The following is a 19,519-nucleotide window of genomic DNA, read 5'->3' on the forward strand; positions in this document are numbered from 1 at the left end:
CCAAATGTGTATGTACCATACATAGAGAAAATGGTTAAAGCGTATTGGTTCAGACGTTGTTTTATAAGCCCTAACAAGATCCCCAGAACTTAAGAAAAAGCTGCCCTGAGGTACATGCAAAACTGTAAGGAAAATGCTAAAAAAAACAACACATTTACCTCATAAGGGGTGGGGATTTGTATATGCTCTTGTCATATCAAAATATTTCAAATAACCAGACACATGATTCAATCATTTGTTCATATTCTTAGATTCCTCGATGTATAATAACTCATAAGCATTTTATTTATAGTTGGCATAGGAACTCGCAAATGAGTTATTTAACAAGTGTGGAAAATGGAAACTGATCTTCATTAATACAGAATTTTGAACCCGAAAAGCTAAAGCACCTTTCCTCACAGAGGCGCAATTTTGATCCACAGAAAAAAAACACAATGTTGGAAAAAGCTTAATAAAGTTTACAGTCTCAGACTTCGGAGAAAATTCATGGAGAATCTCTCCTGCACAAGCCTCATTAGACAAAAGAGGTGCCATACTAACAGAAGGCTTTTCCCCAGATGTTGCCAGGAGGTTTTGCTCATTGTCTTTTAATTAATTAATCGGTTCATTTTGTATACCGATGTTCATCTGAGGATCACAGGACAGTTCCCAATATAAATAGAATTATTTATGTTGCTCTTACACAGGGCAATTGGAGAGCCACAGCTAATCACCAGTGCTGTGGCTAGATGGAACAATAATTGGACTCAGTATAAGGGGCTTCCTGTGTTCCAAATTGTCATGTCTACCATCAAGCAAAATGCTTAAATGGCTGTATTTCCTTCTATCGCAGGGAACACTACATAAGCTGATAAGGAAAGGCACCTCTTTCAAGGTTAGAGAAATCTAGAAGGAGATTCAGCAAACAGCCAGGACATTATTCCACATTTCCTAGTTTTCTAGGTGCTATGGAGTTTTCCCAACTGCTGGCTTGGTCATAACCACAGAATGGAAGATGGAAGAAGGATCCCCAAGGATGTTCTCTCTGGGGAGCTGGCTTCAGGCACCAGGCCCATTGGAAAACCAACTCTGGATTACAAAGATGTCTGAAAATATGACATGAAGGCTGGTAACATCAACCCTGCTGTGTGGGAATTCCTTGCAGAGGACCGCAGTGACTTAGGTACAGTAAATCTTCTTCTGTTTCTCACCACCATAGGTCAAAAATATTTCATTTTTTAAAAAACCTCTAAAGTATTATCATAATTCACCTCGTGAAAATATCCCAAGAAATACGTTAAGGTGTGTATTCATATGTCTTCTTGTAACTGTAAGACCATTTGATCTCTCTCTCTTTTAATTCAACATCTTTAAGTAACAAAGTCTTTGCATGAAAGAAAGCAGTCACGTGGCTGGTTCTACCTTGACCTCATCAGCAGGCCCATTCTCAGCCGTCTTGTCTCTGTTTCTGCCCTGCTGCAAAGTATACACCGAGGGACCCAGTCTCAAAATCTTTCCACTGCCAAGACATTCATCACCCTTGTAGAAAACAGCAAACTGAAAAGACAAATGACATCAATGTTTACAGCACACAGAGGGTTTGTGTAACTGCAAGGAGTAGATAACTGAACACAGAACCAAAGTCACATGTAAGCTCTCCTGTTTTGAACATGGCAATGTGAAAAAATAGGCAAGGGCATCCAAGTTATTGGTATGTGTGAAACTCAATATATAAAAAAATGCACAGATATATATACAATATACAGTTTTAAAGAAGCAGTCTTCTAAATAAACAAAAAGGCAAGTGTTGCATTCCATGGCAAGTATGTTAAACGCTTTTCCTTTGATATGCCACTCAAAAGGTGCCTATAAAAATTCTCTTCACTAGGAGACTAACGTCTGAACTTAATCATTACTATCTAGCACACCCATCAATAGACCACAAGCACACAGCCCATAGCATCAATTAATCTGCACACCAGGACACATACACACATTTTTATGTTGTATTGTAGATCCTTTTTTGTTAAATTTGCAGGATTTGAAAGCCATCCTGCAGTTTTGGAGGGTGGTGACTCAAGACATCGCTAGGTCCAAATAAAACAAACTACTCAGCTGTGTATGAGAATTCGATGGCAAGACTCTTCTGAAAAGTTAAGTGTTCTTAAGTCTCACTATTTTGTGGACACAACCCTGCGCTTGGCTATTCGCATCACTCTCTTAAGATTTAAGTAGGGCTTGCTTGAGTCACCACCTTGATGCGAGGCTGCAGTTTAGAAAGCGCTCTGAGCGTTTTCACATCGGTTGTTGAAGCCATTATGCTGCTTTCCAAAACGCAACCCATTTCTTCTAGGATAGTGTGAGATGAAAATGAAACAGAAGGAAGTGGGCAACAGCTACAGTTCTCATTTATTCATCCGTTTTAAAAAAGGTATTGCACCCTCTCAAAACACTGTAATACTTTACATTAGACCACTGGCCCATCATGGCCAAGCACTGTCTTTTACAGCTGGCAACTGCTTCCCAAGATCTCAATGAGAGGTCTTTCCCAGTTTTGCTCTTACAGAAGCCAAGAGTTCAACACGAGACCTTCTCCATAGAATGCAGGTGCTTTTTCACTGAGCTACAGCTCATCCCTTCTCATCATTTACTTGGAAGTGAGCTTTGCTGAACTCAGTGGGTCCCACTTCCAAGCAGACGTCCACAGGATCTGGCACTGACTCACGGAAAATGAAAGAAGTAGAGCTTAGGGTTGCCTCTTTCACTATAATTAGCAGTCCATTATACACATTCTACAACTTTCTTTAAAAAAAGAAATAGGGACGACTGAATTTATGGTACCCAATAAATGCTAATTAGTAAAATGAAAATGCAAGGGATCAGAAAGTTGTGCAACAAGGAAAGAAAAATCCATTAGAAACAGTATTTCCCTCCAGGCGGGAGATATTCTAATAGGTATATTGAAATACTCACTTAACAAGCCTACGGAGGAGTCTGCACACTAGGATGGAAAAGAAAATGTTTGCCTCCGAGTGAGAGATCCAGACTCACAGCTCAATCCTACTCAGGCTAATGAAAGAATATGTCCCGATATATGCAAAGAGGCCTGCTCTCAGGTAACTGCATAAGACTGCTGCACTGAAAATACGTTGCAACTTATTGACAGAAGAAGTCATTATGTCTCAGGAAAATAATCCAAGGAGACTTATTGTGGGACACAATTTATGTAAGATCAACTTTAAAAGTTCAAACTGTGATCAATTCAGACCGAAGAAATAAAGAAATTCAAACATATTTTGATGAAGCTTTTTACCTGTCCAGGACTCTTGTATTCAAACGGTGAGATGCTTAAGGCTGTAATCTTAAGCATATTTTTCCCCACCCAGGAAGAAAGTCCCAGTTGACTGATAGGCTGTAAATTTAACACACAGGAAGAAACCAAAAGCATCTTCAGTACCTACCTGGCCTGGGGTAAGAGCCCTGATTGGCTTGACCATTGTCACCCATACAGTCCCATCCTGATTTAGAGTTAAGGTGCAAGGCTCTAAACACAAAATAAAATAAAAGTTAAAGAACTAGCTTTCGCATTCTCATCAAATTTGAATGCTATCTCCTAATCCAAATAAATGTCATTGTGCAGTAATACTGGCTCTTTTCCTAGTACAGTGGTACCTCAGGTTACATATGCTTCAGATTATATAATAATAATAATAATAATAATAATAATAATAATAATAATAATAATAATTTATTATTTGTACCCCGCCCATCTGGCTGGGTTTCCCCAGCCACTCTGGGTGGCTTCCAACAAAGATGAAAGATACACTAAAATGTCACATATTAAAAACTTCCCTGAACAGGGCTGCCTTCAGATGTCTTCTGAATGTCAGGTAGGTGTTTATCGCTTTGACATCTGATGGGAGGGCGTTCCACAGGGCGGGCGCCACTACCGAGAAGGCCCTCTGCCTGGTTCCCTGTAACTTGGCCTCTCGCAGTGAGGGAACTGCCAGAAGGCCCTCAGAGCTGGACCTCAGTGTCCGGGCAGAACGATGGGGGAGGAGACGCTCCTTCAGATATACTGGACCGAGGCCGTTTAGGGCTTTAAAGGTCAGCACCAACACTTTGAATTGTGCTCGGAAACGTACTGGGAGCCAATGTAGGTCTTTCAATCCCGGTGTTATATGGTCTTGGCGGCCGCTCCCAGTCACTAGTCTAGCTGCCACATTCTGGATTAGTTGTAGTTTCCGGGTCACCTTCAAAGGTAGCCCCACGTAGAGCGTATTGCAGTAGTCCAAGCGGGAGATAACCAGAGCATGTACCACTCTGGCGAGACAGTCTGCAGGCAGATAGGGTCTCAGTCTACGTACCAGATGGAGCTGGTAAACAGCTGCCCTGGATACAGATTTGACCTGTGCCTCCATGGACAGCTGTGAGTCCAAAATGACTCCCAGGCTGCGCACCTGGTCCTTTAGGGGCACAGTTACCCCATTCAGGACCAGGGAATCCTCCACACCTCTCCATATATGCTTCAGGTTACAGACTCTGCTAACCCAGAAATAGTATCTCGGGTTAAGAACTTTGCTTCAGGATGAGAACAGAAATCGTGCTCCGGCAGCGCGGCAGCAGCAGGAGGCCCCATTAGCTAAAGTGGTGCTTCAGGTTAAGAACTGTTTCAGGTTAAGAACGGACCTCCGGAATGAATTACCATATTTTTTGCTCTATAAGACTCCCTTTTTCCCTCCTAAAAAGTAAGGGGAAATGTGTGCGCGTCTTATGGAGCGAATGCAGGCTGCGCAGCTATCTCAGAAGCCAGAACAGGAAGAGGGATCGCTGCTTTCGCTGCGCAGCGATCCCTCTTGCTGTTCTGGCTTCTGAGATTCAGAATATTTTTCTTCTTGTTTTCCTCCTCCAAAAACTAGGTATGTCTTATGGTCTGGTGCGTCTTATAGAGCGAAAAATACAGTATTTAACCCGAGGTACCACTGTAATACCAAACGCCTTCCCCACAGAAGTAAAATGAACGAATGAATGAAGTCTAGTCACCTAGTGCCATCTGGTGTTGGAAGCGGAAATGACACTCCATCATTTTGTCCCGAATCAGCTCTGCGGGAGGTTCCTCTGCGATCCAGTGTACCCTGTTTGTCCGCAAGAGATCTCTGTAAAGTGCAGGATGGTCTGTAGAGGGTGCCTTGGAAGTGGGTACAACAATTTTAATTTAAAACTAGCTGATCACATGGCTGATCATTATGAATAAAAGCAGCATTTGGGTAAGGAAAACAGTTACAAAACCACTCTTTTATTACGGATTAGTAACTTCACAGCCACATTTACAATACTGTGGTTTTTGACTACACATTTTACACATCACTTGGGAAGATGGGTGAACTAATGCCAGTGCACTGGAAGAAGCAAAGATCAATAGTGTCAAAGCAATGATGCTTCAACATCAACTTCGTTGGACTGGTCCTGTTGGTCGGATGCCTGATGATCGTCTTCCAAAGTGACTACTCTGTTCCAAACTTAAAAATGAAAAGTGTAATGCTGGTGGTCAATAAAAAGGGTATAAAGACTGTCTCAAGGCAAATCTTTAAAAATGTAGTATCAACACCGACAGCCGGGAAAAACTGGCCTGCGAGTGCTCCAACTGGAGAACAGCCTTTACCAAAGGTGTCATGGGCTTTGAAGACACTCGAACTCAGGACGCAAGGGAGAAACGTGCTAAGAGGAAGGCACGCTTGATAAACCTTCACCATGCTCAACTCCCACCCGGAAACCAATGTCCTCATTGTGGAAGGACGTGTGGATCCAGACTTGGCCTCCACAGTCACTTACTGACTCACTGTTAAAACTGTGTTCATGGAAGACAATCATACTCAACTACGAGTGATCGCCAAAGAAGAAGACTGTGTTGGACCGATCTCAAATTTTTAAAAAAGTCTGATGTTTAATGATGTCACTGCTTCAAATATTTCTTTCAGGAAGAGAGAAACTACATCCATGAAACCATGAAAATTTCTGTAAGATTCAGGGTTTCCTATAGGACAAGATGGCACAAAATACCTTGGGATCACAAGGACAGTGGTTTATCTTGTTTGTAGATTTCAGTACTTACATTTTCTACAAAAGGGATGGCAACAAACATAAAAACTGGCTTGCTTGCTTTTAAGCATGATTTCTGAATCTCAAGCAAGGATGCCTAGCCTGCAATCCTCCAGATGTTGCTGGACTACAGTTCCCATCACCCTGGACGACTGGTCTTGCTAACTAGCGTTGATGGGAGTTGTAGTCCAAAAAACAGCTGGAGACCCAAGTTTGGAAAACTCTGATCTAGAGGGTCACAGGTTAGCAACCTCTTGTCTAAGAATGGCTAAAGAATGGCAAAAAACAGGGTGTGAAATGATTATTTGAAGTGGGTGGGTGTTATGGGCTCCTATCATAGTGCAACATCTGTAAATAGCAGGAAAAGGTAAAACTAAAGGATTCCTGGACATTTAGGTCCAGTCCAAGGCGACTATGGGGTGCGGTGGTCATCCCGCTTCAGGGCAAGGGAGCTGGCGTCTGGCCAGCATGACTAAAATAGCTAAAACAGTTTTGCAGTTTTCCTCGCCTTTCCAGCCCCTCATTTTGCAAAATGACAAGCAGGTTTACTGGGTGTCTCCTTTTACAGTGGTGCCTTGGTTTACGAACTTAACCCGTTTGGTTCTTAAACCAAAGTGCTCTTAAACCAAGGCGTGCTTTCTCATAGCAGCGGGGGACTCAATTTACAAATGGAACACACTCAACAGGAAGCGGAACATGTTCTGCTTCCAAGGCAAAGTTCACAAACCAAAACACCTACTTCTGGGTTTGCAGGATTCTTAATCTAAGTTGTTCATAAACTAAGCTGTTCTTAAACCAAGGTACATGTCTAGGTGTGTGTGTAGGCAAAGCTTAGCTATGCAAACTAAACCATGGTTTTACTATGGAATTTGGGATTTTAAACAGGTTTTAGGCAATATACCATGATAAACACTACCTACACTGCACTGGACAAACATTATTAATCAAAGATAAAGTAATATATTTGGTAAGACTAACTTATATTAGTTCTAAGGTAAATCTCAACAATTTCTTTCAGTGCATGCCATTAGATTCCTGATGCCAACATCCTTTTCAATCTTTGTTAATCAAAGAATCTTGTTAATCTTGTTAATCAAAAGCCAGTTTGAACAGGATGTAATAAAACTTGACACCAGCTAACTTAACGGCTTTTCTTTTTCTTTTCAATGGAAAAGCCAAGAATCTTAGGCCAATAATAACCGCATTCTTTTTGGCAGGAATTACAAACGGTACACAGAATTAGAAAACTTACCACAAAGATATCCCTAGAGGCAATATTTTTATCTACAACAAACCAAGCATCTTTGAGGCCTCCTAGCCTGGCTCTCTGGCCATATGTATACAGGAAACAACCTAAAAATAAAAAATAAAATAAAATATATATTTCACATTGTTAACACTGCTTAATCCTTTTGTTCCTCCAGAAATCGCAACCTACCATTTCAACAGAGAACAGAATCCTACGGATTAAAAACATAGTTTCTGAATGAGTAACTCATGAAAACTTAGGGGACACTCATCAACTGTTGCATTTTCATTTTTTAAAAAAGCAAGCCTGAGTCTATAAAGTCAAAAACCTTTTCTAAAAGTGTGATTCAACAATGCAAAATATGCTGACAATCATCTGCCACACCCGCCTCAAATGCCAAAAAATGTTCCATATTTATACACTTCATTAGCTCGGATCAGGCACAAGTTCCTTTCTAGGCCTTTGGAACAGTATTTATCAAGAAAAGTAGCAGATAACAAATTGGCAAATAAGCAGGCATTAGAGGAGATATGAGCATATTTTGTGAAACTGTTATAATTGAGGGTCTTGCTCTACTTCACCAAGGAAACAAAAAAATGTTCTCAGTTATTATGAAAGAAAGTTCAACTACTAAAACTTACAAAGACGAGAATTCTACCAACATTTTGTCTTACAATTTAAAATCTTACTGAGTTTGATCATGCCACTAGCCTATAGAGATTACAAATTTAAGCCACCCATTTGTAGATGTATTTACAGCAACGGTTATTTGTAACATTTGCCTTCAAAACTGCACTGAGGGGCCAATTAAATCACAAACTAGACAATAGAACAGGGGTTGCCAACCCTTTTGAACCAATGGGCACATTCAAACTGGGGTTGTATGGCAGATTTCTACTGCTTGAAGCACTATTATTTCAGTAATTCTCACAGAAGCCCTGTAAGATAAGTGAATGTCTATAAGCTACAGATTGGAAAGTCAACAATCGTGGCATGAAAAAGGCCACCTAATGAGTGGAAGGTAGAGGTGGGGCTCTGCAAGTGAGAATTATGGCTCATAACTCACATTCATTTCTATTTTATTACATCAGCATTTCTCAATGAACATATGTTTGATTGCATTAAATCATATAAATAAACCAAAAGCCAATAAAAGTGCATATTTACATGTTACATGCAAAAATTTGAAATGTGAAATTTTTAGATAGATACCAACATGAGAATATAAATATGCAACAATTTTGCCATCGAATGGGTAGGCCTCTTCCTCCTTACAAATCTTTTGAACCTATATATTCCATCTTGCAAGGTAAATGGCGTTTCCGTGCACTGCTCTGGTTCACCAGAAGCGGCTTAGTCATGCTGGCCACATGACCCGGAAGCTGTCTGTGGACAAACGTCAGCTCCCTCAGCCAGTAAAGCAAGATGAGCGCCGCAACCCCAGAGTCGTTCGCGACTGGACTTAATGGTCAGGGGTCCCTTTACCTTTACCTAACTATGAAGAAGAGAAGCACCGTGAAGGACTGGAACCACCTCTATATCTCTGTATTAAAGGAATGAAGGGTGCGCAAGACCTCAGACCAGTCGCCTCCAGATAAATGAACATTCCAGTCCCACAACCCCATTCCCAAACCTTAGGCTTAACTTTGGGGAATCAAAACCCACAGCTTCCTTTGGATTTAATGATAAATGCACAGCAAAACTACCCTGTTGAAAAGCCTCCGCAAAGTCTCACGCTGCTGAAGGCCAAGCCCAGCAATTATTACAATTCCTTTCTTTGTGAAAATGATTATTCTCCCTTTACATGTCTGGTGTAATTTCAAGCATTAACAGATTCCTTCCTTAAGCATGTTTATGTTTATACTGCTTTACCATTTACTTTAAAGAGATTAAAGGATCAAAATTTTGTCAGCCTAAAAAAGGCTCATTTCCCTACAATTTATCAGTTAATAAAACAGAAGCAGAACACAGCAGTAGAATAGCTAACTACAAAATCTGAAGCTTTTACAACCAGATGCTTTTGACACAAATTGCGTTCTACAAGCACCGGGGCTCAACATTTAATCTACTGTTAGTTGGGCGAACTCAGGAAAGACAACTCAAAAAAGTCCTTTCTGATGCCTCTGCATCCTTCCTCTTCATGAGATATGGGGTCAGAGAGCCAGAAAACAGAGGTATAAACCTTGCTTTTCATATATAATCGTGCTGTGAAATGCAAATAAATTACAAAAGAGCAGTCCATTTTTTCCATACACAAGGACATTTAACGTTAACAGAGTAACAAAATACCAGCTGACCTTTGTGTGTTCCAATGACCTTGTTGTCTTCAATGGAAACAAAGTTGCCTGGACGGGGCTCCAAATACTGCAAGGAAAACAACTGTGTGTAAAAACCTACTCCCAGGCCACAATCTGAAAATTAAACCAAAGCAAAACAACAGCATCCTTCATTTTTGATACAAGTTATTTATTAACGTGGTGAATCCGTAATTACTTACCTCCAGAAGGAACTTTTCAAAATTCCTTTCACCGATAAAACAGATTCCCATGCTCTAAAATAAAACAAGGGAACAGAAACTCTGACCATCGTGACCAAACAACAAATAAAAAAGCATGGATATTTTAAAAGTTTTAACAGCACAGAAGATATAGCTAGAAACATGCAGAGCAAAGAGCAAATTTCAATTTCCATCAAAGACAACATCCTTCCCTGAAGTACATAAATAAAAATCTAATATTAATTTATTAAAACATTTATATCTGGTCTCTCCTACAAAAGATCTCAGTAACTAACAGCTGGTTTAAAAAAGGCAGGAAAGTGAAATTCCGTGTAGTTCAGATGAAAATGAGCAGTTAAGCAGAAGTCTCTCCACTATACCTGCTCTGGAAGCTAATTCCCTGAACATTATCACCTCACCTGTTAATTACTGCAATTCCAATACACCTCTTTGTTGCTAATTATATCCAGAAAACCATCACACAAAACCATGGCAACCCTTACCAGATTAATGGGTTGATCCCCAAACACCTTCCCTACTCCACCAACTAGGGTCTTAATTCACAAGAGGAAAACCACATTCGTCCTGATCAACTCTTCCAGGAAACACATAATCACAGAAAGAATCACTCTTTGACCACCCTATGGCAAGAATACTATAATATATTCATGGTCATCTCATGCCTGATTCTACCATGCAACACCTTCTGGTGACATGTCATGCAGATTCAACTTCTACTGGACAAGGAATGTGAAATGTGGTAAAAGATAAGGCACTTTTTGGCAAACCCTTTCTATTCGTCTTCCTCGAAACTACTGCCACAAATTGGTATATTAAAATGGAGACACAGAGCAACGATCATATCAATGTTTTGGGAGGTTTGTTTAAACACTGTACTTCAGTGTGTGGATTACAAGAGTTGTAAATATACACTTCATTAACTACTCATGCTTTAAATACATTACAAAAGCTAGGTTTTTTCCAGTGAGCAATACCAATGGTTCAAACAAAAAACATCACAAGTTTGGACCATGAAATGTTTTCCAGAAGTAATGAAGACCCCAATTCAGCTGTGCATGGAGAACAGGACTGGTGATCATGCCCACAATACCATGGCTGGTATCGGCCCCACTCACATGGCACAGACTTTTCCAACGCACATTTCAGTACCAATGCATGAATGCCCAGGAACAGGGCCATAACACAGAAGGTGGACCCAGCAAAGCCAGACAACTTACCCCTTCTCCACATGTGGCTTCTTTGTCCAGGGAACAACCATACAGTGAACTGTTACAATCATCTCTATTTCAATCATAGTGTGCAAAACAAGCTCTTATCAGGAGAACAATGGGGTGACAAAAACAATTTGAGGATGACAGAATTCTACTGCTGCACTCATTTTTTGATGGTGGCACACAAGACCCATTCAGTGAGCATTGCCCCTCTAAGCGCTTTGATGATAAGACAGTAAGAGTTACCATGCCTCTTTTCTCTGCAGTACATGGTGAAGGTGATGTTCAGCAGCTATCTTCTTTACAAAGTCTTTTGTTAACTCTCCTAAAGGAAAAATGGTTCTCCGCAAGGCTTCTTGTGAGATCTGACTGAGAAAGAATGTCTGATCTTTAAAATGATCAGCTCCCTGAAGAAGTTTTACAGCTGTGAAAAGGGAGGTGAAGGAAAAGATATAAAATAAAATTACATTGACTATACACAGCCCATTTCACTCATATGTTTCCTTCGCTGTATTTCTATTACTTAAAGAGAATATTATAAAAGATTTCAAGTTTAATAGGAAAACTATCCAAACTTTCTCATTACAAAAAAATGTGATGCATATTTTAACGAAATGTTAAGAAAACACTCTCTGCACAAAGCAGCAATTGTTTGCGGACAAAATAAGTGCTGATGTACACACTTCATCTGCCAACTATGATGCCCTCCCACTCACTTCAACTGAACGGATGCTATATACATGGAGCTCCTCAGTGTGAGCCTATGGAAATATGTGCAGTTTGCTTCATGGTTAATAAAGGAGGCTCCATGGAAGAACAAACTATTCCATAACCAACCAAAGAGAAACTCAAGCTAGAGCTGCAATAAACCTTTCATTTGATTTTAGCCCAACCCAGCAAGAAGCTTTTCCTGTGAATTATTCCAGATGCTATGGAACATAAATTGCAGATGAACAAATATAGAAAACTTTGCATCATAATGTACTGCACATTGTCCTTCAGAATATAATGGTTTCTGTGTGTGCTATGCAATCAAGTAAAGTCTGATTCATTTATTTCACCCATGGGCCATTACAAAGTGGCTGAAACAATAAGGTACGTTTGTGTATGTTTTAGGGCAATCAACAGCCCTAAAACATACACAAGGCAACCCAAAACAGTAAATAACCCAACTTTTGTTCAGGCAATACTCAAAGGCAAGTATCCTGATTATGGGGTCTACAATGAGCAGCACTATATAGTAGCTTTTCCAGAATTTCTTCACCAAATAATGTAACCTTGCATCAATTGTCTGCTCTGATTTAGCTTTTCCTTCCCTATCCTATCCTAAGAGATCTTTTGCAAAATACATGTTATGGGCAAAAATATGTAGGTTACATATGCCCCACTCATCCCAATTCTCAGCATAATAAATTATATTAAATATAAGATCTGGATTTCAGCAGTAGGCCACTTACCATTTCTTACTTCAAATCTATTCCTGAAAAGTCCTTCTGGTCTGCGTATGTATTTTTGCTGAAATACTTCATTGTCTTCCAAAGAAGTTCTTGCATAATGTCCAGTGGCAATTGCATCTGCTCCTGGCATGTTTAAAAAACATGTGCATGTTATGGGAGATTCTTCAGAGAGAAGCTTAGAACATGCTGCTATGTTAATAAAAGATCCAACATATTACATAACAATGCTAGTTTTCTATGGTACACCTAAATCCTGAAAAAACAAGAGGCCAGTCTTAAAATCTGTATCACCTTCTCAAGGGCTTGCTCCTAATTTTGGTTGCAGTTTCTTTATTGGCCTTTAGAAATGAAACAGAAAAAGCTAGCTTATACAGAGTCAGACCACTGGTATGAATGCTTATGAGGCCACCGCCTAGCTGCAGTTAGGCAGGTCACTGCTTGCCTGGATGGGACCTCCTGGGTACTATATTTATGCCACCTCAGGTGGCATGTATATAGGATACAGGATATCAGGAAATAAGGAAGTTAAATATTTTTATGGCTTTCCATGGTTTCAAACGGGGCTTTTTCAGCCCTACCTGAAAATGCCAGGGATGGAACCAGATAATTTCTGCAATCGAAGCATGTGCTCTACTAAGCTACAGTCCTTTGGTTAAGTTGTAGATAATGCACACCTGCAAGCAACTTACCAAGGTTATTCACAGCATAATCCAGGAAATAATTGAATTTGATGTACTTATTGCATATAATATCAGGATTAGGGGTTCTTCCCAATTCATATTCATTTAAGAGGTAGCTGTAAAGAAAACTAGAATGATTATGAACATTTGGAAATTCAGAGCCATGTTTGCCAAGGTTTAACCTAAATCTAACCACATGGGCTTACCAGGAATCTTACACATATTATGTAAAAACAATTATCTAATTCGTATTTTCATCCCAGTAAGAGGACTAGAACTAAACAAGCTTTCCTCTGTCTGGATTTCACTGAAGTTGTTTCTTCTTATGCTCAGAAACTCTGAGGTTAACATGGCAGTTCTTGTATTTAGCACTTATTATGAAGATCAGTGTTTATTACCGTATTTTTCACCCTATAGGACGCACTTTTCCCCCTCCAAAAATGAAGGGGAAATCTGGGTGCGTCCTATGGGGCGAATGCAGGCTTTCGCTGAAGCTTGGAGAGCAAGAGAAGTCGGTGAGCACCGACCCCTCTCTCTCTACAGGCTTCAGGAAGACATCCGCAGCCTAGGCAGCCCTGCGGGAGGTCCCGCAGAGATGTCTAGGCTGCGGATAGCAGCCTGCTTCCCGGAGCATGGGGCGCCCTGAAAGCAGAGCGGCCGGCGCTTCAGGAACACATCCGCAGCCTAGGCAGCCCTGCGGGAGTTCCCCGCAGGGCTCCCCACGTTGCGGATAGCAGCCTGCTGCCCGGTGGGCGGGGCGCCCTGAAGCAGAGCGCCCTGCGCGCCGGACAGACATCCGCAGCGTGGGGAGCCCTGCAGGAGTTCCCCGCAGAGCTCCCCACGCTGTGGATAGCAGCCTGCTGCCCGGTGGGCGGGGGCGCCCTGAAGCAGAGCGCCCCTCGCGCCGGGCAGACATCGGCCAGCCCCACAAGCTCGGGCGACAGCAGGGAGGCGCAGCGCCGCCACCCCGCTGTTCCTCGACCTGGTTCGGTTTCCCCGACCAGCTTTTTGGGGGGAAATAAAGGGGGGGGATTCCTTTATTTCCCCCCAAAAAAACTAGGTGCGTCCTATGGGACGGAGCATCCTATGGGATGAAAAATATGGTATATTCAACCATGATTAAGAACTACTACTAAGATCAAGATCTTAAAATCTGCAGGCATGCTTTCAACAACTTTCAAATACAAACTGTATATTTGTAAACCATGACTGTACAATTCAAAGATGTTCACATATTCAATATAATTAGCTATGAAGTCTATAGTTATGAATATGCATGTTGATCAGCAGGGATTTATGCCCTATTCCATCAAGCAGTGCCAGAAGAGGATATTCACTTGCTCTTGCAAAGGTTTCTCTCACTTCTTCTTTGCATTGTAGAACAGGAATCAGCCCCCAAAGGTAATTCTGCTGAACCTGGTTGGACTTTATGGTTTGAAAATGGACATCTTCATCTTGTGTCTTCATGTATTTTAAACATCTGAGTCCTGCGTTTTGAGCTCATGAGGTGCTCAAAGTGCCTTATGAGCCCATCATTGCAAACAACAATAAAATGTTCTGCATGGACTCGACCATTAGCTGTAAATAAATTATGACTACAAACTGAGAGGTTGAATCCTCAGTAGAGGTTGAGCCAAGCTCTTTATCTGGAGAAGCATATGGCACTTGCTCAGATTTGGCACACTCCACTCCTCCCATCAAAAAAAATGAACCCACAAAATCATAAAACAAATTTCTATAAAAGAAAAATGACCATTTGCAGCACTCTATACTGCCCTACAGCAGATATCTCCAGATATATCAAGCAAACAACCTATCAGCTACAAGGAAATGAAACCTTGTGTTTTACACACACACACACACACACACACACACTTTCTCATCCCAGACACAGTGATCCATCAGAGCCTTTAGTACATGAAAAATTCATTCACAGTCTCCCCTAAGGAAATTTTACAAGGATGCAAGGCCATGACATCCATCATGCATTCTCTATTCGTTATACCTCCAAGATGCCCTAAAAGAAATGGAAAATACCTCAGGAGCATTTGCAGGAGAAGAAGACAGTCCTATTAGATTAAAATGGGCTATAACAATAAAAATGTCAAAGGTGTAGAAATGCGAAGATTTGGGGGAGATGGGTGGGGGGAGAATGATTTTGCCCCAAGTCAAACATAAAATTTGGAAATTCTGAGGGGAACCACTGCACGTGGCCCAGCCTGGTGCAAGTGGAGGAGAAGGGCTGCAACGCTACCTGCTCCTTCTCTCTGCTCTCCGGGTCCGAGCTGCGCTGCATGCAGCCCTGTGGAGAAGGGGCCTTTGTGGGGGACCTGGTTGCACCCCATCCCAAAAATGTGTGCCCACTACACCACTGTGCCTGAATATCACACGAGGGGCCTCTTACATAGAACCTTTCCCCCTGTCTATAGATTTGCAAAGAGTAATTGATGTTTTTAATGATCACTCTGCAGATGAATAACGGCATGTTTTCCTAAACAGGAGCTCTACAAGTCCTATTTTGATGAAAACAGCAAGATTAAAGTTGCAACCCCACCAATATCCACTGCAGGTGGAGGAAAATGTAGTCAGTCATTCAGAGCGTCTGTGCATATGCGGAAAGGTTTGCATTACAGCACAGACCTAAGCTGACTTTGGGGATACCAGCCTCCCTTACTTCATTACTGCATACAGCCATGCAAAGCTTTATCTTGGCAAATCTTTAATGAAAACTCTCTTACCTAAAGACTTCATTCCAATATTCTTTTACATAGAAAACCTGGTGAAATGGAATATCTAGTATCTGACAAACTCTGTAAGCATCTTCACAGTCTTTGTCAGCAGAACAGATTCCTTGTTCATCTACAATGTCCCAGTTCTTCATAAACACTCCAGTCACTTGGTACCCTAGAGAGGACAAGAAAGAAGAAGAAAATATTTTGCATGAAGAATCACTCAAGACTAACCTTGCAAATTAAGCAAGCTGTCGAAAAGAGATGTCTTTCTCAGCAAGCCTTTTTTCTTTTTTTTGTGAAGCCTCACGCTGTAATAGAAGACTGCTTCAAAACAAAAAACAACAAAACCAAGGTATACTCAGATTAGGAATAGATGTTATTTTGGCTTCATAGTAGAGCTTCATAAGTGAAGCATTTCAGAGCTTGGAATCGCCAAGGAAGGTGAAACTGGACGAATGAAGGTCACAGGTAGTTCCCAAACTGCTGCGCTCCAGGTATCTTGGGCTACAACTCCTACTAACCCTAACCAATAGTTAAGGATGGTGGGAATTGTAGTCAAAAGGGTTTACTGTATTAGCAGGATTTTTTTCAGCTGGAACTTTTTAGGTGGGCGCCATTGGCATTCTAAGAGAACGAGGGAGCCGTTCATGGGGAATTCCAGCACCTCTTTTCCCATAAAAATAGCACTGTGTATTAGTATAATGTCTTTATACTTTTACAGTAGATACAAGAGCCCCTTTCACGCAAGAAGGAGACATACAACTAATGCATTTATCGATCTTGCACACAGGCAGACTTGAGAAGTTTTCTCATTTGTTTTCCCTGGAAGAAACTTTGTGGTGTTAAAATTCTAAGGTCTCAAATACAGAATATCCATAAACGCTCACATATCTAAATATAAAAACCATGTGTCTGAAATAGTACGGGAGAGCCATTTTTACTCTCCAAATGACCTCAAATATTCCTCTGAAGTAAGGGAAGCCTTCCCATTGTTTTTTCGCTTACAAAATCCTCTCTTAAGGTAGCCTTTGCGTATGAATAGGGCGAGCCTGTATAAAGAAATAAAACAAGATAAATCCCACCCAGGAAACCGGCTCCCTGAGGAGAATAATGGAGGGGGGGGGGAGAGACTCGCGTGTGTGTTGACGAGACACGTGTGAAGGCTGCGGGAAGAAGGCCTCTCAATACACGGTAGTCAACCCTCGGGGCTTACTCGCGAGCAATACACCTACAAACCCACCCACCCACCCGGCTGAGAAGTGGATAGGCGGCGTCGGCGGCCGTGAGGCGGCGTCAGGGGAAGGAGGATGGCTCTGTTCCCGCGGCCCGTGAGGAAAAAAGCGGAGCTCGCGTGAGGGGAAGGCCGCGTCCGAAACCCGCCGCCCAGGTGGCTGCTGCCTCACCTCTCCGCCGCAGCAGCAGGGCCGCCACGGCGCTGTCCACGCCGCCCGACAAAGCGCAGGCCACATGCCGCCGAGCGGCGCCCAACATCTTTCCCCTCACGGACCCGGCTCGGCTCCCTTCCGCGGGGCGGAGCCCAGCTCGCCGAGGGCGGGGAAGCGGCGCTTTCCGCTAGGCCGCGCGAGACCAACCACCGCAGGCCGCGGCGGGGCGGTTGTGTTGCCGGTGTTTATTTTCCCCACCACCACCAGAGAGGTCTTTCTGACGACGAGTCGCAGAATTGGCCGAGTTGGAAAGGGCACGCGAAGGTCGGCCTAGCGGCGGAGTTGGGAACCTTTCGCCCAACACGGGATTCGAACCCGCGACCCCTTGAGAGTCTCATGAGCGCGAGTCAGGCTCACGGGGCCTAGTGGGGATTGGCGCCTCGGAGCAAGCGCGCGCACGTTGCACTGTGACGTCACCACGCCGCTTTAAATAGCCTTAGGGTGGCCACCTGTCCTGTTACAGGTGGCCCCTTATTTCGGCTTAAAATGCCACGTCCTGTGTTGATAAATTTATTCTGTATTTCAGGCAGTGCCAGATTTACGTATAAGCTAAACAAGCTATAGCTTAGGGCCCCACTCTTCTTGGGGCCTCCCCACAAAAATTCACTATTAATATACTTCTTAATTGTATTTCAGTTCAACAATTACTTTGAGAAAATACATATTTTGCTATGTGCAAATGGCTTGAGATATCTATTAGGTCCATAAATTACCATATAGCATATAGTCAACACAAAAAACGACAATTTGTTGTTGACGAAGGACAGCTGGACATATAAAGGGCCCCATTACCTTCAGTAGCTTAGGGCCTCTTCAAAGTTAAATCCGGCCCTGATTTCAGGTCGTCTCTCTCTTTCTGCCAAGTTAAGAAATCCTCTCCAAATGCATGTGTATTTAAAGGGTCATGTGAAAGGTAAAGGGACCCCTGACCATTAGGTCCAGTCGTAACCGACTCTGGGGCTGCGGCGCTCATCTCGCTTTATTGGCCGAGGGAGCCGGTGTACCCTTTAAATACATGGGTAGCATACCCGAGTTGGTTAGAGCATGAGATGCTTCATCTCGGTATTATGGCTTTGAGTCCCACGTTGACCAGAAACATTCATGATTTTCAGTTTTATACATTTCAATAATTGCACACTCGTTTTACCATTTCAAAGCTTGACTTCCTTCAAGACACAAGATTTGCCCACCCTGGAAGAATGGCAGATGCAATTGATAGACTACATGGAATTGGCAGAAATGACTGGCAGAATCCGAGATACGGGAGAAGAACAAACGGAAGAAGATTGGAAGAAATTTAAAGACTATCTGCAAAAACATTGCAAATTATTTGAATGTTAAAGTGATGCAGGATATAAAGATAGTGCGGCATTAGTGACATAGTTGAAAGGAATATGTAAAGATGTTTTATGAGCAATAAGTAAAGAAATATAGCAAAATTAATCAATGTTAAAATGATGGGGGATTAGAAGATAAGTGGTTAGTAGCGGAATGGTTAATTTAAAAGAAAATAAGCAATATTAAAATTAATCAAAATAGAGGAAGGATTTGCTGAAAATAAATTAGAAATTGGAATACAGAAAGGGGAGGTGTGAGGAAGTCGGGAAAGTAAGCTACAAGAAATTAAGATTTGAATTTATATATTTCTTTCTGTTCTTTATGTTTTATACTGTGTTTTGTCTGTTATTGTGTTGTTTTGTTACAATAAAAATTTGTTGAAACTTTAATAAAAATACTTTTTTTAAAAAAAAAGCTTGACTTCCTTCTCCCTTTCTGCAGTTCCTTACATTTATGTTTTTATATTTTCTGCATATTCCAAATTAACTTAATTTGCTCATTTGTTCGTCTACTTTAAATATATAAACTTATAAAACTGCAGGTTATTACAATAATCCTGCCAATGTTATCATCTGTTTACTGTTTATTTGTAAATATACAATAAACTGTTTCCTTTCTTTTATAAAAAGTTTTGTCGTCTTGATGCCAAAGTGAGTGACTTACAAAGCAGGACTTAGAAAACAGTCTTTTTCCGATGGAGGGGGGGCCTAATGGGAACTGGGTCCAACAGCAGTTGCTCCGCTATTAAAGTGAGCAGAGAACCCCCACTTTCTCACCCCAGCAGATGCTTCTTGAGGCGAGTGCTCACTGC

General features: G+C 41.7%; 2 protein-coding genes across 5 annotated transcripts in view; both read right to left on the reverse strand.

Annotated features, from left to right (window-relative positions):
* The window catches only part of GTSE1 (G2 and S-phase expressed 1), a 97,218-nt gene that overhangs the window by 63,243 nt on the left and 14,456 nt on the right, over positions 1–19,519 (reverse strand). The window lies entirely within an intron of this gene.
* TRMU (tRNA mitochondrial 2-thiouridylase) lies at positions 235–17,800 on the reverse strand. Of its 4 annotated transcripts, none has more exons than XM_083701598.1 (11): positions 17,329–17,779; positions 15,932–16,097; positions 13,203–13,309; positions 12,514–12,636; positions 11,308–11,480; positions 9,825–9,878; positions 9,625–9,691; positions 7,331–7,431; positions 5,023–5,135; positions 3,441–3,523; positions 235–1,536 (listed from the first exon to the last, which is right to left on the reverse strand). In XM_083701598.1, the coding sequence occupies exons 1-11, from the start codon at positions 17,414–17,416 to the stop codon at positions 1,514–1,516; spliced, it is 1,098 nt and encodes a 365-aa protein (XP_083557724.1). In that variant the 5' UTR covers positions 17,417–17,779; the 3' UTR covers positions 235–1,513. The 4 variants fall into 4 exon arrangements, with proteins under 4 accessions (XP_083557724.1, XP_083557723.1, XP_083557726.1 ...); XM_083701597.1 differs by having other exon boundaries at positions 5,023–5,167; positions 17,329–17,759; XM_083701600.1 differs by lacking the exon at positions 3,441–3,523 and having other exon boundaries at positions 17,329–17,800.

The sequence above is a fragment of the Podarcis gaigeae genome (genome assembly GCF_964106915.1).
Source record: "Podarcis gaigeae genome assembly, chromosome: 10".
In the NCBI taxonomy this organism is placed as follows: domain Eukaryota; kingdom Metazoa; phylum Chordata; class Lepidosauria; order Squamata; family Lacertidae; genus Podarcis; species Podarcis gaigeae.

What these genes read in the sequence shown, in the direction of transcription:
- TRMU (XM_083701597.1), bottom strand. Translation starts at nt 17,416, where the DNA reads ATGTTGGGCGCCGCTCGGCGGCATGTGGCCTGCGCTTTGTCGGGCGGC. An exon ending in TATTGGAATGAAGTCTTTAG is followed by an intron (nt 13,310 to 15,931) that starts GTAAGAGAGTTT and finishes TTTTCTTTACAG; the next exon opens with CTACCTCTTAAATGAATATG. An exon ending in GGGCTCTTACCCCAGGCCAG is followed by an intron (nt 1,537 to 3,440) that starts GTAGGTACTGAA and finishes TTGTCTTTTCAG; the next exon opens with TTTGCTGTTTTCTACAAGGG.